This window comes from Procambarus clarkii, chromosome 53 (genome assembly GCF_040958095.1).
Source record: "Procambarus clarkii isolate CNS0578487 chromosome 53, FALCON_Pclarkii_2.0, whole genome shotgun sequence".
NCBI lineage: Eukaryota > Metazoa > Arthropoda > Malacostraca > Decapoda > Cambaridae > Procambarus > Procambarus clarkii.
In genome coordinates, this window is record NC_091202.1 from 22,040,556 (window position 1) to 22,059,498 (window position 18,943).

General features: G+C 43.2%; 1 protein-coding gene across 9 annotated transcripts in view; it reads left to right on the top strand.

The window, feature by feature from the left end:
• Positions 1–18,943, top strand: part of LOC123767085 (choline/ethanolaminephosphotransferase 1 bbc) — an 87,520-nt gene that overhangs the window by 48,173 nt on the left and 20,404 nt on the right. For 4 of the 9 annotated variants that reach the window (XM_069304761.1, XM_069304766.1, XM_069304762.1 and 1 more), the window contains one exon: positions 18,746–18,877. The exons of the other annotated variants lie outside the window; for them this stretch is intronic. In XM_069304761.1, coding sequence (XP_069160862.1) covers positions 18,746–18,877 — 132 coding nt within the window. The remainder of the gene's footprint in view (positions 1–18,745; positions 18,878–18,943) is intronic. 9 annotated transcript variants of the gene reach the window in all.

Genomic DNA, 18,943 nt, shown 5'->3' on the forward strand with positions numbered 1-18,943 from the left:
TTGTTCTTGAAGTTCCAGGTCTCAGGAAGTCTTCCCTGTCGATTTTATCAATTCCTGTTACTATTTTGTACGTAGTGATCATATCACCTCTTTTTCTTCTGTCTTCTAGTTTTGGCATATTTAATGCTTCTAACCTCTCCTCGTAGCTCTTGCCCTTCAGTTCTGGGAGCCACTTAGTAGCATGTCTTTGCACCTTTTCCAGTTTGTTGATGTGCTTCTTAAGATATGGGCACCACACAACAGCTGCATATTCTAGCTTTGGCCTAACAAAAGTCATGAACAATTTCTTTAGTATATCGCCATCCATGTATTTAAATGCAATTCTGAAGTTAGAAAGCATTGCATAGGCTCCTTGCACAATATTCTTAATGTGGTCCTCAGGTGATAGTTTTCTATCTAGAACCACTCCTAGATCTTTCTTTATCAGAATTCTTTAAAGATTTCTCACATAATATATAGGTTGTGTGGGGTCTATGTTCTCCTATTCCACATTCCATAACATGACATTTATTAACATTAAATTCCATTTGCCAAGTGGTGCTCCATATACTTATTTTGTCCAGGTCTTCTTGAAGGGCATGACAATCATCTAAATTTCTTATCCTTCCTATTATCTTAGCATCATCAGCAAACATGTTCATATAATTCTGTATACCAACTGGTAGATCATTTATGTACACAATAAACATCACTGGTGCAAGAACTGAACCCTGTGGTACTCCACTTGTGACATTTCTCCATTCCGATACATTGCCTCTGATTACTGCCCTCATTTTTCTATCAGTCAGAAAATTTTTCATCCATGATAGAAGCTTACCTGTCACCCCTCCAATATTTTCCAGTTTCCAGAACAACCTCTTATGTGGAACTCTGTCGAAAGCCTTTTTTAGGTCCAGATAGATGCAGTCAACCCAGCCATCTCTTTCCTGTAATATCTCTGTGGCCCGATCATAGAAACTGAGTAAATTCGATACACAGGATCTTCCTGATCGAAAACCATACTGTCTGTCTGATATTATATCATTTCTCTCCAGGTGTTCTACCCATTTAGTTTTGATTAGCTTTTCCAATACTTTCACTATTACACTTGTCAATGATACAGGTCTATAATTGAGGGGGTCTTCCCTGCTGCCACTTTTGTAGATTGGAACTATGTTAGCCTGTTTCCACACGTCTGCTACGATTCCTGTACACAGGGATGCCTGAAAGATCAGGTGAAGTGGAATGCTGAGCTCAGATGCACATTCTCTCAGAACCCATGGTGAAACGCCATCTGGGCCAGCTGCTTTGTTCCTCCCGAGCTCCTTTAGCATATTTTCCACTTCATCTGTAGACACCTCTATCCGCTCTATGTTGTTCTCTGGAATTCTTGTTGTGTCTGGTTCTCTGAAGATTTCATTTTGTACAAACACACTTTGGAACTTTTCATTTAATGTTTCACACATTTCCTTTTCATTTTCCGTGAATCTGTTTCCCATTTCCAACCTCTGGATATTATCCTTTACCTGCAATTTGTTGTTTATGAATTTGTAGAATAGGCCCAGTTCTGTTTTACATTTATCTGCTATCCCTTTTTCAAAATTTCTTTCTGCCTCTCTCCTTACTGCTGTATAATTGTTTCTCGCATCTTTGTATCGCTGGTATGTTTGGGGGTTTGGCCTCTTCCTATACTGATTCCATTTTTGTGTCTTTTGGTCTCTTGCCCTCTCACAATTTCTGTCGAACCAATCCTGTTTTCTGGTCCTGCATCTCTGTTTTGGTATAAATTTTTTTGTGCCTTTATCATATATTTCACAAAACTTGCCATACATCTCATTCACTTCCTTGCCTAGCATCAAGTCTGTCCAATTATACTCACTAAAAAAATTTCTAAGGTCACCATAATGTCCTCTCCTGAAGTCTGGTTTTTCAACTGCTTCAACCTCCTTATTTTCTTCCAGCTTATAACGCATTGCATACTTTATTCCCAAAAAGACATGGTCACTTTTACCCAAGGGAGGAAGGTACTGAATGTCAAATATCTCTTCCTCCTTCCTGGTAAATATCAAATCTAGCATGGAGGGAACGTCCCCTTCCCTCATCCTCGTAGCTTGTTTAACATGTTGATACAAGAATGTTTCCAGGATGAGGTCTACAAATTTACAGGTCCAAAAATCTTCTGTTTTAGCTTCATATGCTTCCCAGTCTATGGATTTCAAGTTGAAGTCACCGACTATCAACAGTCGTGATCTATCGTTATCCGCTCTCGCTATAATCTCTCTCATTATTGTTATAAGACCTTCACGTTTACTATCTAGCTCCTCCTTTGACCATGTGCTGCTTGGCGGTGGACTATATGCATTTATCATCATTAGTTTATCATCCTCATAGCAGATCTCTAGTGCTATTATGTCAACTTCTTGTGGATTGGCAGTCATTATTTCCTTCACCTTTAGGTGTTCTTTTACCAGCACAGCAACGCCACCGCCTTTCCTAATTTTTCTGTCCCGTCTCCAAATTGAGTAGCCCCTTGGGAATATGACCTCATTTAAAATTACATCTTCAAGTTTTGTCTCCGTGAGTGCAACAATGTCTGGTGTCTGCAGCTGTATTACATCACTTAACTCCAGTATCTTCGATCTCACTCCATCTATGTTGGTGTATGCAATCTTCAGGAACTTGTTCCCCCTCTCCTTATTCTTCACTCCCCCTCTCTCTATTGATTTTGTTGGTTTGCCTTTATGTACCACTTTACTGGTTTGCCTACCCCTATCACTTTGTAGAAAAAAGAATTTATTTCTTCTTCATTCCTGCTCTCATTTAAATGTTTTGCCTCGGCGAGGTTCAGTTTCAGCTTCTCTCTATCTTCTTTTGAAAGATCTCGTCTTAACGACCACCCTTTCCCATCCTCATCCCTTTGCAATTTTCTAGCATTCCTTAGTACTTCTTCCATCTGTTTGGCACCGTTTAGGGTGATCCTCAAAGGTCGATCTTTCCCTTTTACGTACCTGCCTATTCTCCTGTAGTCGCACACATTCTCTCTGTTTGTAAGACCTTCCACGAGGCCAACAATTTTATCTACTACTTTAGCTTCTTCTACAGCTCTTTCTGACCTAGATGTTATTGCCTTTTCTTTGCAGCCAAAAATGATCAGGGACTTACTCCTATCAACTGTGTTTTGCACCAACTTCGGGTTAGATGCCAATTCTTTCCTCACTTCTAGCCTAATGTTTGTTTTATCTTGGTTGCTGCAGTGTTTGACTTCCTTTACTGCTTCTTCTATTTTTTCCTTCTCCTTGGCCACTTGTGCATAAGTGAGTTGCATATCTTTCTTGCACTGTTCTATTCCCTGTGTAACTTCCTCCATCTGTGCTGACAAAAGCTGTTTCTCCTGTTGAATTTCCTTGCCTAACCTATTGTAGTCATTTATGTTTAAATTTACTTTAACTTCTTCCAAAGCTATTTTTAAGAGTTTATTTTCTTCTTCCATGGTTTTGCAATTTGTTTCCAATTGATTCTTATCCTTGCGCAAGTCTTTCACTAAACCCTCCAGACATAAAACTTTGCTATTCAAATGGTCATTACTTTCTTTCAATTTACTAATTATTTCTACATGAGAGTTCACTATAGTATCTAAATTTACCAACTTGTTATGTAGACTACTAATATCAATGCTTTCTTCATTGAATCCCTCAAAATCAAGCTCTGTTTTGTTTTTCCCCTTGCCAGTGGCCATCTTGAATGTTCTTCTCTGCACTGTAAACACTAGGGCAACTTTTTCTCATCTGATTTTTCACTTCCCTTAGCACTTTCCTGTTATCTCACCTATTTTTCAAGAGCACTATACCTTTATGTTCTGTGGGACACCACTCACTACCATCAACCTGTACTACAATACTTAGGATTGTTGAAATATGCTGGAGCTCCTCTGCTGCAAGTGTTGACCCTAGGGGTGTCACCTTTTGAATTTTGAAAAAGGAAGGTGTGTTCCTTCTGGTGAGTTTCATGATGTCGGCCAGGGGGAGGCAAGGTCATCTTGGTGGTTGGTAACACGTTCCTATGAAGATTATACCTTTCGTGAGTTGGAGTTCAATTGCCAGGAAGTTTTCTTGAAAATTACCTAGAATTTTGTGTGGAATATTTCTCCTTACAGCAATTGTTGCTCCATTGTTGGCCAGGTTAGCTCTGTTGTCCTGGTAAGTTTTGTTGTTGAAGATCTTTATCTTCTCACTTTCCTTTTTTCCATGGCTGCTAATGAGTATTATATCTGGGTCCATTTCTCTGTACAAGTTGCTGAGTTCCAATGCTCAGTGCAGAGTCCAGCTTAGAACATTGTGTTGAATTATTGTTAATGACTGGATGGCTTATTTTGAAACAGATAGGTCTCTTCCACACCGTGGATTTCTTGGGATTGATGCGTATCCGTTGCGCATTGTCAAGTACTGTATGTACACACACACAGTACGTACTTGGATAGGTATCTGTCTTACCTTGGGTACCCTCTCCTACCCAATTCCCCCATCCCCCTCTCCTACCTAATTCCTCCCTTCACTTCTCCTACCCAATTCCTCCCCCCCCTTCATCTCTCCTACCCAATTCCCCCCCCCTTCACCTCTCCTACCCAATTCCCCCCCCCCCTTCACCTCTCCTACCCAATTCCCCCCCCCCCCTTCACCTCTCCTACCCAATTCCCCCCCCCCCTTCACCTCTCCTACCCAATTCCCCCCCCCCTTCACCTCTCCTACCCTTTTCCCCCCCCTTCACCTCTCCTACCCTATTCCCCCCGTCACTTCTACCCTATTCCCCCCTACCCTCCCCTCTCCTCCTCCATTCCCCCCTCTTCTCCTCCATTCCCCCCTACCCTCCCCTCTCCTCCTCCATTTTCCCGTCCCTTCTCCTACCCTATTCCCCCTCTCCTTCCCTATCCCCCTCCTACCCTATCCATTGTTGTCCATTGTTTACACTTTACCCTTGGCCTGCATTCCAATGTTTTTTTTTGGGTCCTCATCCATTTCTTTTCATTTCTTGTTTTGCTTAAACTGGTTTTTCCACATTTAACACTTAGTTTCAACTCCAATATTAAGTACAGAACTTATTTTTAGTCATTCTCTCGCTGTAATTATACCCACTGCACATGTGCAGAAGAACTGCTGAACTTGCGGGAGTTTCAAAATGCTGTCCTACTAAAGCCCCTTCTTTACACTCCAAATGCAGACACATTCTTTTATGGATATTGTTTTATACAGTGTATATTACTGTATATAAACAGTTTGATGGTGCAGCCTCTCTGCAAGTTCCTGACATTGAACTGTCTTCCCAAGCTCCCCAAGTACAAGGTTCTTGGTACATAATATGAAAAATTTTCATTCATTTTACTTTTTCTAAATTATGCCTTTGGCTATAAATTTGATGTAAAAATGTTTGCAAATAAATTCTCAATACAACAGAAGCAAGAAAGTGTATTTACAATAGATTATGCATGACAGCAATGAATATACGAATGTTTATGAATAGCAATCGCCCGATGTATTTTTACATCTTCGGAAAGTGAAAGTGCTAAGACAGGTTCATTCAGATTGGCATTGATGTTACTAAAGGAACTACAAGCTATGAGCCTGTATCCTACAGCAGCTCAACTGAAGCCTGGCCCTTGAAACTCATTTATTTGATGAGCTTATTACTGTACTGTATTTGTTTCCAGTGGGAAAAGCTTTGTTAAATGCTAAATTACAATCATGTCGGAGAAGCTAGAGACAACTGTGGCTCTAGCCACAGACCACCAACTAGGAGGCTTCATTAGAGACCGGGCCGCGGGGAGGTTGTTCCTTGGAATCATTGACAGTTAATCGACAGGTTGTCAGTCGACTTGATTTTCTGCGTATCTGTGTGTTAAGAAAATGTGTTCCAAATGCAAGTCATCTTAGGAATGATTAATTATTGACGGAGGGATGTTGTTGAGAATGGCACAGCCAGCAAGGGGTTACTGTTGGCCGAGTGTCTTGTGTTGAAGTTGTCCATGAAGGTGATAAATCTGGAGAACATTGGTTTATACTTAAAAAGTAAGGCAGTAAGGCCACTGATTTCTCTCCAGTGTTGAAAATATTGATATTCAAGACTAGAGACAATTTGTCTCGTATGGTTCTCCACCTTGTCCAAAATTCTGATAAATGATTAGAGCTAAGCTATCAAAAAAGAGTTGCATACTCAAGATTGGAGAGAATTTGTTGCATGTAAGATTTAACATTCCTCTGCTGTTGACATGTCTTAGTTATGAATTGTCTTAGGACTGAAGTTTCTTGTCTGCCTTGCTTGTTAGGTTTAACAGGTGGTCAATAACTTCATGGTCATTGAAGAGTCAAACTTCATCGCCATGATGTTACTGAGCACCAGATTTTTTCTACCCATCCATATGCCTGTTCATGTTCAATGTCATGCAGTAGTTATGATCATCACATGTTTTTCTCTGTGGCAAATGTAACCAGCCATCGTCTATCCCAGGAAGAAATTAATGTAAGTTTATAATTAACGAGCCTTGTAGCAGTCGGTGTTTCCCTTCTTGTGTGTATAAAGTTTAGAGTGGAATCAACAGAGACTAGAGCTAAATGAATGAGTAGAAGAGAATTAATAAAGTAGATATTATACAATAAAGGGCCAAGCATGCTGCCCTGTGGTACACTGGCACCAATTGAGTGGCTTTCAGATTACTGCTCCATTGATTTCTGCCGCCTTGTCATTCTTTAAGATTGTCCCTCCATAGCTGTAACCTGGAGGACAAGATAACCAGTACATACAGCTTTGCAAGTGAAGCATGGTGCTATACCCAGTCAAAGGCACCTGCAATGTTCATTGTAACAGTACAGCTGGTTTCTGGGTCTTCCATTGACTGATGCCACTAAGTGGAGAGATTTAACAAATGACCTTAACAGAAACTATATTGCTGACCTCACATTAGCAAATGATGCAAAATTACTGTCATTTATACTGGCCTAGTTGTGCTTACCGAGCTTGAGCTTCGGCTCTTTGCTCCCATTTGTTGCGAGATTGTCTCGAGAATTTGCCAGTACAGTACAGTACAGTACAGTCATTGAAAGCAGTGACACTGGTATATAGTTGCTGACCATTGAACAACTCATACTTTTGTGGATTGGAACTACATCTGTATTCTTGGAAGAACCAGATTCCTTGAGAGAGGCAGAGTTGGTAGTGCAGGGTGATTTAAAATAAAGATCCAGAGATTGTCATTCTGGATCAGGGACCTACATCTTGGCATCAAAGTGGTCCTCTTTCCCATTCTCCCTCTTCCCCATCCTTTTTTTCCATCCTTCCTCTTCTTTTCCTCTTTCTAGTTTTATTTTTATGAAATGTAATATATATAGATTACAAGAAAATATAAAACAAATCTAGCTACATTACTTTGTGCTTGCATAAATTCATGTACCTGGAGCACACCTAGAGAGGGTTCAGGAGAAGATCTACTCCCAAATCCTGGCTGCCATGCTCCACTTGTGATAACTTGGTTCAACAGGCTGTTGCTTGGAGTGGCATGCAGTCCCACATATCCATTACATCTCAGTTGGTCCTGCACTTTCTGCAAAAAGCATCAACGCAGTTACCTTTTGAAGTCCACCTTTGTTCCGGCAGTACTGTGTTTCTAATCCTTGCTGGGAAAGTTTGAACAGCTGTGGACCTGATGTCCATTATATCCACAGTTCTCTGTGGATGTAATGGAGTTTACCTTGACGCATGGAAAAACTCCTACCATTTCGTGATACAAATGAGGTTATCGTCATGAATGTTATTAGGGAAATGTGGTCATTGTCATACAATGATTTAAACATTTACTGTCTGGGTTTTACATGTATGATGCAAATATGGATATAATAGTTCTCTGTGGATGTAATGGAGTTTACCTTTACTCAAAAAAAAAAAATCCTGGTACCATTTCATGGTTACATCTACTAGGAGGAGCCTGTCATCTTGAGTACACATTGGTGGTTTATGCCTTTACTTCAATCTATACTCTCACTCATATGGTGCCAAATAGGTGGTATGTCATAACCCAGAGCCCATCGCCAGTGTACATTATGTTCATATCATTTTCACTACTGTGGTTGTAATGTAGTATATATGCCAGGTAAACCAATCGTCAATTGAAATGTATTATTGAAACAATTGTGTTATGTGATTTAACTAGTTATTCAACACTCACACTCCTGTAAATGAAGAGAAACAGGGTGATTATCAGTGAAACATCCAAGGATAACACAGGGAGCATCTGCAGAGTCTAGCACCTGGTGCCGACAGGTGCCAGACACACCCACCACACACACACATCCTTCAAGAGCGCCTCCACCCAGTGAAACGATAAATATTCACTTATTTTCATGTTTTTCTTACATTTTACATATAAATTTACAATTCTATAATTTTTTTTCAATCGACCATTTCTCCATAGCCACTGTCTAAGGGTAAATGAAGATAAGTTCCAGTTACTGCACTGTGGAAAAACAAAAATATAAAATGGAAATGACATATAAAAATACAATCAAAGCACAGTATAGAACGAAAAAGCAATATAAAAGATTTGTGAGTGACGATGTTAGAAGACCTTACTTTTTAAAGAATGCAATAAAATAGCACTCATAACGGCAAGAATAGTGACAGATTGGATAATGTGATCCTTTCTCATTAAACACCAGGCCACTGATACTTTTTTAAACATTAGTGCTCTCAGGGTGGAATATTGTTTCACACTTAACTGTTACATTTAAAGCTGGAGAAACAGCTAACCTGCAGAACACGTAAAGGTTTTTCTGCCCGAATCCACTCAATAAAACATTTAGTTTATTGGGACCACTTACAATGTTTAAATCTGTATTATCTTGAGTGCAGGAGAGATGAGATGAGAGATAGAGAGATGAGAGAGAGATGAGATGAGAGAGGGGGGAGAGAGAAGAGAGATGTGGGAGAGAGAAGAGAGAGAGGGAGGGGGAGATAGGAGAGAGAGGGAGGGGGAGATAGGAGAGAGAGGGAGGGGGAGATAGAAGAGAGAGGGAGGGGGAGATAGAAGAGAGAGGGAGGGGGAGATAGAAGAGAGAGGGAGGGGGAGATAGAAGAGAGAGGGAGGGGGAGATAGAAGAGAGAGGGAGGGGGAGATAGAAGAGAGAGGGAGGGGGAGATAGAAGAGAGAGGGGGAAGAGAGGAGAGAGAGAGAGAGGGGGGGGGAGAGAGGAGATAGATATCTATATCTATCTATATAGATAAATAATATATATATATATATATATATATATATATATTAGTATATTTTGGTAGCAGTCTTTCCTGTAGACATATTTTATTAAATATGACCGAAAAAGTAAGATTAATAATTCTAACACGAATTTTCTCAATCTTTCGTACATTATGCTTCACTGTTGGAGGTAAATCAAAAATCACTTCTCCAAAATTCATTTTTATTTCTAGTCTGACGCGACACGGGCGCGTTTCGTAAAACTTATTACATTTTCAAAGACTTCACAAATACACAACTGATTAGAACTTGCGTTTCCCTGATTTTATATCTACATTTGAGTGAGGTGGGAAGGGTGATGTGGCATTACATTTGAGTAAGGTGGGAAGGATGATGTGGCATTAGAGGATATTAATAGGGTATTAAAAGTATCAACACAAGACAGAACACGAAACAATGGATATTGAATAGAAGTGTTTGTAGAAAGCCTATTGGTCCATATTTCTTGATGCTTCTATATTGGAGCGGAGTCTTGAGGTGGGTAGAATATAGTTGTGCAATAATTGGCTGTTGATTGCTGGTGTTGACTTCTTGATGTGTAGTGCCTCGCAAACGTCGAGCCGCCTGCTATCGCTGTATCTATCGATGATTTCTGTGTTGTTTACTAGGATTTCTCTGGCGATGGTTTGGTTATGGGAAGAGATTATATGTTCCTTAATGGAGCCCTGTTGTTTATGCATCGTTAAACGCCTAGAAAGAGATGTTGTTGTCTTGCCTATATACTGGGTTTTTTGGAGCTTACAGTCCCCAAGTGGGCATTTGAAGGCATAGACGACGTTAGTCTCTTTTAAAGCGTTCTGTTTCGTGTCTGGAGAGTTTCTCATGAGTAGGCTGGCCGTTTTTCTGGTTTTATAGTAAATCGTCAGTTGTATCCTCTGATTTTTGTCTGTAGGGATAACGTTTCTATTAACAATATCTTTCAGGACCCTTTCCTCTGTTTTATGAGCTGTGGAAAAGAAGTTCCTGTAAAATAGTCTAATAGGGGGTATAGGTGTTGTGTTAGTTGTCTCTTCGGAGGTTGCATGGCTTTTCACTTTCCTTCTTATGATGTCTTCGATGAAACCATTGGAGAAGCCGTTATTGACTAGAACCTGCCTTACCCTACAGAGTTCTTCGTCGACTTGCTTCCATTCTGAGCTGTGGCTGAGAGCACGGTCGACGTATGCGTTAACAACACTCCTCTTGTACCTGTCGGGGCAGTCGCTGTTGGCATTTAGGCACATTCCTATGTTTGTTTCCTTTGTGTAGACTGCAGTGTGGAAACCTCCGCCCTTTTCCATGACTGTTACATCTAGAAAAGGCAGCTTCCCATCCTTTTCCGTCTCGTAAGTGAAACGCAGCACGGAACTCTGCTCAAATGCCTCCTTCAGCTCCTGCAGATGTCTGACATCAGGTACCTGTGTAAAAATGTCGTCAACATACCTGCAGTATATGGCCGGTTTCAAGTTCATGTCGACTAAGACTTTTTGCTCGATGGTACCCATGTAGAAGTTTGCAAACAGGACACCTAGGGGAGAACCCATAGCGACCCCATCTACTTGCTTATACATGTGCCCATCCGGGCTCAAGAAGGGTGCCTCTTTAGTACAAGCTTGGAGTAGTTTCCTCAGAATACTTTCTGGCATGTCAAGAGGAGTACAGGCTGGATCACGATACACTCTGTCGGCTATCATTCCGATTGTCTCGTCCACAGGTACGTTGGTAAACAGCGATTCTACGTCCAACGAGGCTCTTATCCCTGTGGCCCGTGCGCCCCGCAGTAAGTCCACAAATTCCTTTGGAGACTTCAGGCTGAAGGCGCAAGGAACATAAGGAGTCAGCAGGCCGTTGAGTCGCTTCGCCAATCTGTACGTGGGTGTGGGTATCTGGCTAATGATTGGCCGAAGTGGGTTTCCAGGCTTGTGCGTCTTGACATTTCCATACGCATATCCAGGTTTATCGTTGGACGACATATTCGACCTCGAGACACAAAAGAAGGTCACTACCAAAGATACCTTACAAGCAGAACTTATTGCAGAAGGAGGAAAGAATCGAGGCAACTACAGAAGCACCATACTGTCCCCCGAGCTTAGAGCGGCAGCTAAAAGCCTTCGTGAGAACAAGGAGATAGTTGTCAGGAGAGGTGACAAGTCGCCAATATATGTCATTCTTAAAAAAGACGAATATCTGGCGAAAATGAACATCATACTCTCTGACCAAACTAAGTTCCAAAGGGTAACGAAGGACACTACAGCCGAATTAAAAGCAAAGGTCAACAAACTGATCGAAACTGTGAACGCCAAGAAATCCGGACTCCACCTGCCAAAGATCATTGGGGAATATAAACCTGGATATGCGTATGGAAATGTCAAGACGCACAAGCCTGGAAACCCACTTCGGCCAATCATTAGCCAGATACCCACACCCACGTACAGATTGGCGAAGCGACTCAACGGCCTGCTGACTCCTTATGTTCCTTGCGCCTTCAGCCTGAAGTCTCCAAAGGAATTTGTGGACTTACTGCGGGGCGCACGGGCCACAGGGATAAGAGCCTCGTTGGACGTAGAATCGCTGTTTACCAACGTACCTGTGGACGAGACAATCGGAATGATAGCCGACAGAGTGTATCGTGATCCAGCCTGTACTCCTCTTGACATGCCAGAAAGTATTCTGAGGAAACTACTCCAAGCTTGTACTAAAGAGGCACCCTTCTTGAGCCCGGATGGGCACATGTATAAGCAAGTAGATGGGGTCGCTATGGGTTCTCCCCTAGGTGTCCTGTTTGCAAACTTCTACATGGGTACCATCGAGCAAAAAGTCTTAGTCGACATGAACTTGAAACCGGCCATATACTGCAGGTATGTTGACGACATTTTTACACAGGTACCTGATGTCAGACATCTGCAGGAGCTGAAGGAGGCATTTGAGCAGAGTTCCGTGCTGCGTTTCACTTACGAGACGGAAAAGGATGGGAAGCTGCCTTTTCTAGATGTAACAGTCATGGAAAAGGGCGGAGGTTTCCACACTGCAGTCTACACAAAGGAAACAAACATAGGAATGTGCCTAAATGCCAACAGCGACTGCCCCGACAGGTACAAGAGGAGTGTTGTTAACGCATACGTCGACCGTGCTCTCAGCCACAGCTCAGAATGGAAGCAAGTCGACGAAGAACTCTGTAGGGTAAGGCAGGTTCTAGTCAATAACGGCTTCTCCAATGGTTTCATCGAAGACATCATAAGAAGGAAAGTGAAAAGCCATGCAACCTCCGAAGAGACAACTAACACAACACCTATACCCCCTATTAGACTATTTTACAGGAACTTCTTTTCCACAGCTCATAAAACAGAGGAAAGGGTCCTGAAAGATATTGTTAATAGAAACGTTATCCCTACAGACAAAAATCAGAGGATACAACTGACGATTTACTATAAAACCAGAAAAACGGCCAGCCTACTCATGAGAAACTCTCCAGACACGAAACAGAACGCTTTAAAAGAGACTAACGTCGTCTATGCCTTCAAATGCCCACTTGGGGACTGTAAGCTCCAAAAAACCCAGTATATAGGCAAGACAACAACATCTCTTTCTAGGCGTTTAACGATGCATAAACAACAGGGCTCCATTAAGGAACATATAATCTCTTCCCATAACCAAACCATCGCCAGAGAAATCCTAGTAAACAACACAGAAATCATCGATAGATACAGCGATAGCAGGCGGCTCGACGTTTGCGAGGCACTACACATCAAGAAGTCAACACCAGCAATCAACAGCCAATTATTGCACAACTATATTCTACCCACCTCAAGACTCCGCTCCAATATAGAAGCATCAAGAAATATGGACCAATAGGCTTTCTACAAACACTTCTATTCAATATCCATTGTTTCGTGTTCTGTCTTGTGTTGATACTTTTAATACCCTATTAATATCCTCTAATGCCACATCATCCTTCCCACCTTACTCAAATGTAATGCCACATCACCCTTCCCACCTCACTCAAATGTAGATATAAAATCAGGGAAACGCAAGTTCTAATCAGTTGTGTATTTGTGAAGTCTTTGAAAATGTAATAAGTTTTACGAAACGCGCCCGTGTCGCGTCAGACTAGAAATAAAAATGAATTTTGGAGAAGTGATTTTTGATTTACCTCCAACAGTGAAGCATAATGTACGAAAGATTGAGAAAATTCGTGTTAGAATTATTAATCTTACTTTTTCGGTCATATTTAATAAAATATATATATATATATATATATATATATATATATATATATATATATATATATATATAAAATAGATAGCTACATAGAGATAGAGAGAGAGAGATACTGTATACACACAATTTGAAAATATTAGAGCGACTAGTTCCAAATCTGCACACAGAAATAACTTCCTGCTGTATTTCTTATTCTCATGAAGTGTAAAATAGCCCCATTAAAAGCAGTGATGCAAAAGCACAATAAAGAGAATTCTATCAACATCAAGAGAACAAAACTGATTTATACACTAAACATAAGGGGCATAACTAGCTGGTATCTCATGGTGTTCAAGAGAGAACTTGATAAACACCATCTAATCAGTCTGCTGTGATCAGGGAAAAGCAACAAAAGGTGGTGGAGGCTAAGACAATCAGTGCTGTACAGTGGTACCTCAGTTTTCATAGTTAATCCATTCTCAGAGACATTACGAAAACCGAAACAAATTTTCCCGTAAGAAATAATGTAATTGGAAATAATCTGTTCCACACCCCCAAATATATTAACTTAACACTTTGACGTTCTGGGTGCGCGTGCACCGCACTACCCCTGGTGGGTTTGGGCATTCCGCGGGAGCGCACGGTAATTCTGAAAAGTGCATACAGTACTCTCTCTTTTCAACTTTGTGACCTCAATTCTCGTCCTAGGTTTTTCAATTTGGTATCATTGTGTTCGCAGTAGAATTCTCTACGGGACTAAAGGCATATGAAGTCCAAATGCCCGACGTACCATCCACAACAGAGAAAATGAGAGCGTGTTACCCGGGAGCTATAAAGCCCAAAAACCCGGCGAGAAAGTGAGAGCGTGTTACCCGGGAGCGCGCAAGAGCAATAAAATGTGTACTCTCTTCACTTTGGACATCTCAATTCTCGCCCTAGGTCTTTCATTTTAGTATCATTGTGTTCGCAATAGAATTCCCTATAGGAGTATATGCAAATATAAAGTCCAAAAGCCCGGCGTCCCACCCACAGCAAACTGAGAACGTGATGGTGCGTTACCGCAGTGAGCACTAATAAAAAGTAATAAAATGGGTATACTCTTTTCAACTTTGTTACCTCAATTCTGGTCCCAGGTCCCTCATTTTGGTATCAATGTATTCGCAATGAAATTCCCGACAGGTGTATATGCATATAATGTCCAAAACCGCGGTGCGCGCCCTCCCGAAGCCGCCGCCAATTTGCCTCCACCGACTGTGCAATGCTGCGTCGTTACCAGACTACCCTCTAGTAAGAGAACGACGCAATGCCGAGTTGTTACTGAGCCAAAGTGTTAAGAATACATTTTATATAGAATACTACACACATTTTTCACACACAAAACAATTGGGTATAAATATAAACCATAAATAAAATGAGTGAACATTTAACTGCACTTCACTGAGGACTCTTGTTGGCGTATGGGAGATGAGGAGGATGGTGGTGGTGTTGGTGTATGGGGAGGGTGATGTGGAGGGAGGGGGTGGTGAGACCATCCCCTGATGGCCTTAAACTCTCACGTATCTGCTTCACTGGTTCAGATTTTCCTTTCAAACATTTCACTGCCTCTGTTATGGGGCAGCCAGTCAGAACCAGTCACTTAGTCACAAGTCAGTTAAGTATTCACAGTTAAGACCAGTCATATACAGTCATAACCAAAGGCAGTCAAGCATTCAGAGTTGTGGTAGCGACCCGTTTGGTATTTACAGTCATTCAGCCATTTACAGACAATCAGGCTTTCACAGTCGGTAAAAAAGTGTTTAATGTGAGGCAGTCTTCCTCCTGATAGCCAGGAAGCCTTCCGTATTGATACTGTCAAGATGTGCCTGGGAGGGTACAGCTGGGGGGGGGAGGGGAGCCGGTGTAGGGGATGAGGGTACCCGGGAGGGTCCGGTGGTTGTATGGGGGTAGTGGGGAGGATGGGGTGTGGGGAATGGAGGTTCACCATACCATCCATCCAGTCCCTCTCCCATCCATCCAGTCCCTCTCCCATCCATCCAGTCCCTCTCCACCATCCATCCAGTCCCTCTCCACCATCCATCCAGTCCCTCTCCACCATCCATCCAGTCCCTCTCCACCATCCATCCAGTCCCTCTCCACCATCCATCCAGTCCCTCTCCACCATCCATCCAGTCCCCCTCCACCATCCATCCAGTCCCCCTCCACCATCCATCCAGTCCCCCTCCACCATCCATCCAGTCCCCCTCCACCATCCATCCAGTCCCCCTCCACCATCCATCCAGTCCCCCTCCACCATCCATCCAGTCCCCCCTCCACCATCCATCCATCCAGTCCCCCCTCCACCATCCATCCAGTCCCCCTCCACCATCCATTCATCCATCCTGTCACCCCTGCCACTATCGAAACTCCCCTCCATCCCATCCATCCCCCTATCCATCCATCCATCTCCCTATCCATCCATCCATCTCCCTATCCATCCATCCATCCATCTCCCTATCTATCCATCTCCCTATCCATCCATCCCCCTATCCATCCATCCCCCTATCCATCCATCCCCCTATCCATCCATCCCATATCCATCCATCTCCCTATCCACCCATCCACCCCTATCCATCCATCCATCCATCTCCCTATCCATCCATCCAGTCCCCTCACTATCCATCCATGCATCCAACCACCCTCTATCCATCTATCCAACCACCCCCTATTCGTCCGTCCATCCGACCACCCCCCTATCCGTCCGTCCATCCGACCACCCCCCTATCCGTCCGTCCATCCGACCACCCCCCTATCCGTCCGTCCATCCGACCACCCCCCTATCCGTCCGTCCATCCGACCACCCCCCTATCCGTCCGTCCAACCGACCACCCCCCTATCCGTCCGTCCATCCGACCACCCCCCTATCCGTCCGTCCATCCGACCACCCCCCCTATCCGTCCGTCCATCCGACCACCCCCCTATCCGTCCGTCCATCCGACCACCCCCCTATCCGTCCGTCCATCCGACCACCCACCTATCCGTCCGTCCGTCCGACCACCCCCCTATCCGTCCGTCCGTCCGACCACCCCCCTATCCGTCCGTCCGTCCGACCACCCCCCTATCCGTCCGTCCGTCCGACCACCCCCTATCCGTCCGACCACCCCCTATCCGTCCGTCCGACCACCCCCCTATCCGTCCGTCCGTCCGACCACCCCCCTATCCGTCCGTCCGTCCGACCACCCCCCTATCCGTCCGTCCGTCCGACCACCCCCCTCTCCGTCCGTCCGTCCGACCACCCCCCTATCCGTCCGTCCGTCCGTCCGACCACCCCCCTATCCGTCCGTCCGTCCGACCACCCCCCTATCCGTCCGACCACCCCCCTATCCGTCCGACCACCCCCTATCCGTCCGACCACCCCCTATCCGTCCGACCACCCCCCTATCCGTCCGACCACCCCCCTATCCGTCCGACCACCCCCCTATCCGTCCGACCACCCCCCTATCCGTCCGACCACCCCCCTATCCGTCCGACCACCCCCCTATCCGTCCGACCACCCCCCTATCCGTCCGACCACCCCCCTATCCGTCCGACCACCCCCACCCATCCAGTTCCCCCACCATTCATCCAGTCCCCTCACCATCTATCTTGGGACCCATGGCATGATATATAATAAGAACTTTACTGTTCAGAAAACAAAAAGTCAGAAATACTGTAAAATGAAGTTCTTCACAAAGATTTCAAGCACGGTCGTCACCTTGGTAGGACGCTGGTAAACTGAGGCGCGCCTCGCCGCTTTGCTGCAATGTCACGTGCTTGGTGGACCTGGACGTGTATAAACGAATTCCGAACACCGAGGCAAATAACGAGTACCGAATCCAATTTTTTTGAAAAATTAACACGTAATGAAAATTATGGGAACCGGGGCTTACAAGAACCGAGGTTCCACTCTAGTTTCAAAGCATCGTATGACAAAGTACTGGGAGGATGAGACACCATGAGCATGGCTCTCATCCTGTAACTACTCTTAAGTAATTACATAATGTGTGTAGTGTGAACAGCAAAAATTTTATGATTTATTCTAATAATATAATTAGTGGAGTGCACACAATAGTGACGTAAACATATCTGTACATACCAATGTTCTTCATTTTGTGATATAAATAACATTGACAGTCCAATGCATCATTTCACTGAGAAAAAATTTGTAAAATTATTAAATGTTAAAAAAAAAAAATCAAATATATTTAATGGGTCACATAACTTGGTGCAGTGTAGAGCTAGGCTGAGCTTGGAACACTGGCTCAGAGTTTATCACACCCTCTAGAATTTTTTAGTGACTCATAATGGTGCATAAACATGTAAATAACTAAACATAACATGTACAGTGTAATAACAACAAAAACAATGTTTTGTTTTTCTAAGCATACAACATGGTTTGCATATTAGTGACCAATACATATGTGCATACCAGTGTTTCACATGTTTGTATATACAAGAGTTCTTGTAAAGTCACTAGCACGCATAGCAGTTCAGGTAGGTGCTTAATCCTAATTTTCCCCAGAATACAACCTCCCAACTCGTTTAACAACCAGGTACCCATTCACTGCTGGGTGAGCAGAGGCTACTGTTAAGGATTGGCACCCGGTCAATCTTTCTGGGCCAGGACATGTACCCAGGCCAAAGTGTTCGCGAAGCACCAGGCGAGTGTTTTACTACTATGCCATGGGGGCTTCTGTTACACCACGTTCTGTAATATAGCTACGTATTGCTATCTACAACCCAGTAGATAATTACACAAGTAACAAATAGCCTTGGTGATCAGTGGCGGTCATGGTTTGTCTGGACCTTCATCTACAAATACTGTACCAGTATCCACAGTGATGATCGGTGGTTGTTTATGTGGGCCTACAGCCATAAATATTAAGTCTCACCAGTCAATCTACCACCAGAGAAGTTTGGTCTTAACTCAGACTACAAGAATGGAGCTTGTTGGTTACAGGTAATCAGCAAGTAAATAAATTAACTTCACACCATGAATGTACATAGTTCTAATTCTGTGACCACGAACAGGTAGGCCTAATCGCTTCCCTACGTGCATACCGACGAAGCATTCACTTAAGGATCCTTGTCTGATTGTAATTTTGTTAAATTGGCAGATAGTGATGACTGCTTTTTTCCAGGAGCTTGATTACAGTAGAATTATGTATGCTGAAGATGTCTTCATTTGAAACTGTCATAATATTATTTACATTTGTTTTCTCCTGATTTTCATTCTTGTCTTGTGCTTCTTCTACAGTATTTATTTTTCTTATCTTCCACCAGCTTCCTTATTTTGGAATTACGATGCAGCTGCTAATAGTGTACTTCATAATGATGTTCCAGCTTTTCTTGGGATATTCGTATATGCACACGATTCCATATTCTGGAGCTGGAAAAAATGGCTCGACAGTGGCAGTGAGTTTTGAAATGTCGATAGTTTTGATTTCGTCATTTGTAGATGATGTACTGTACAGTATATCT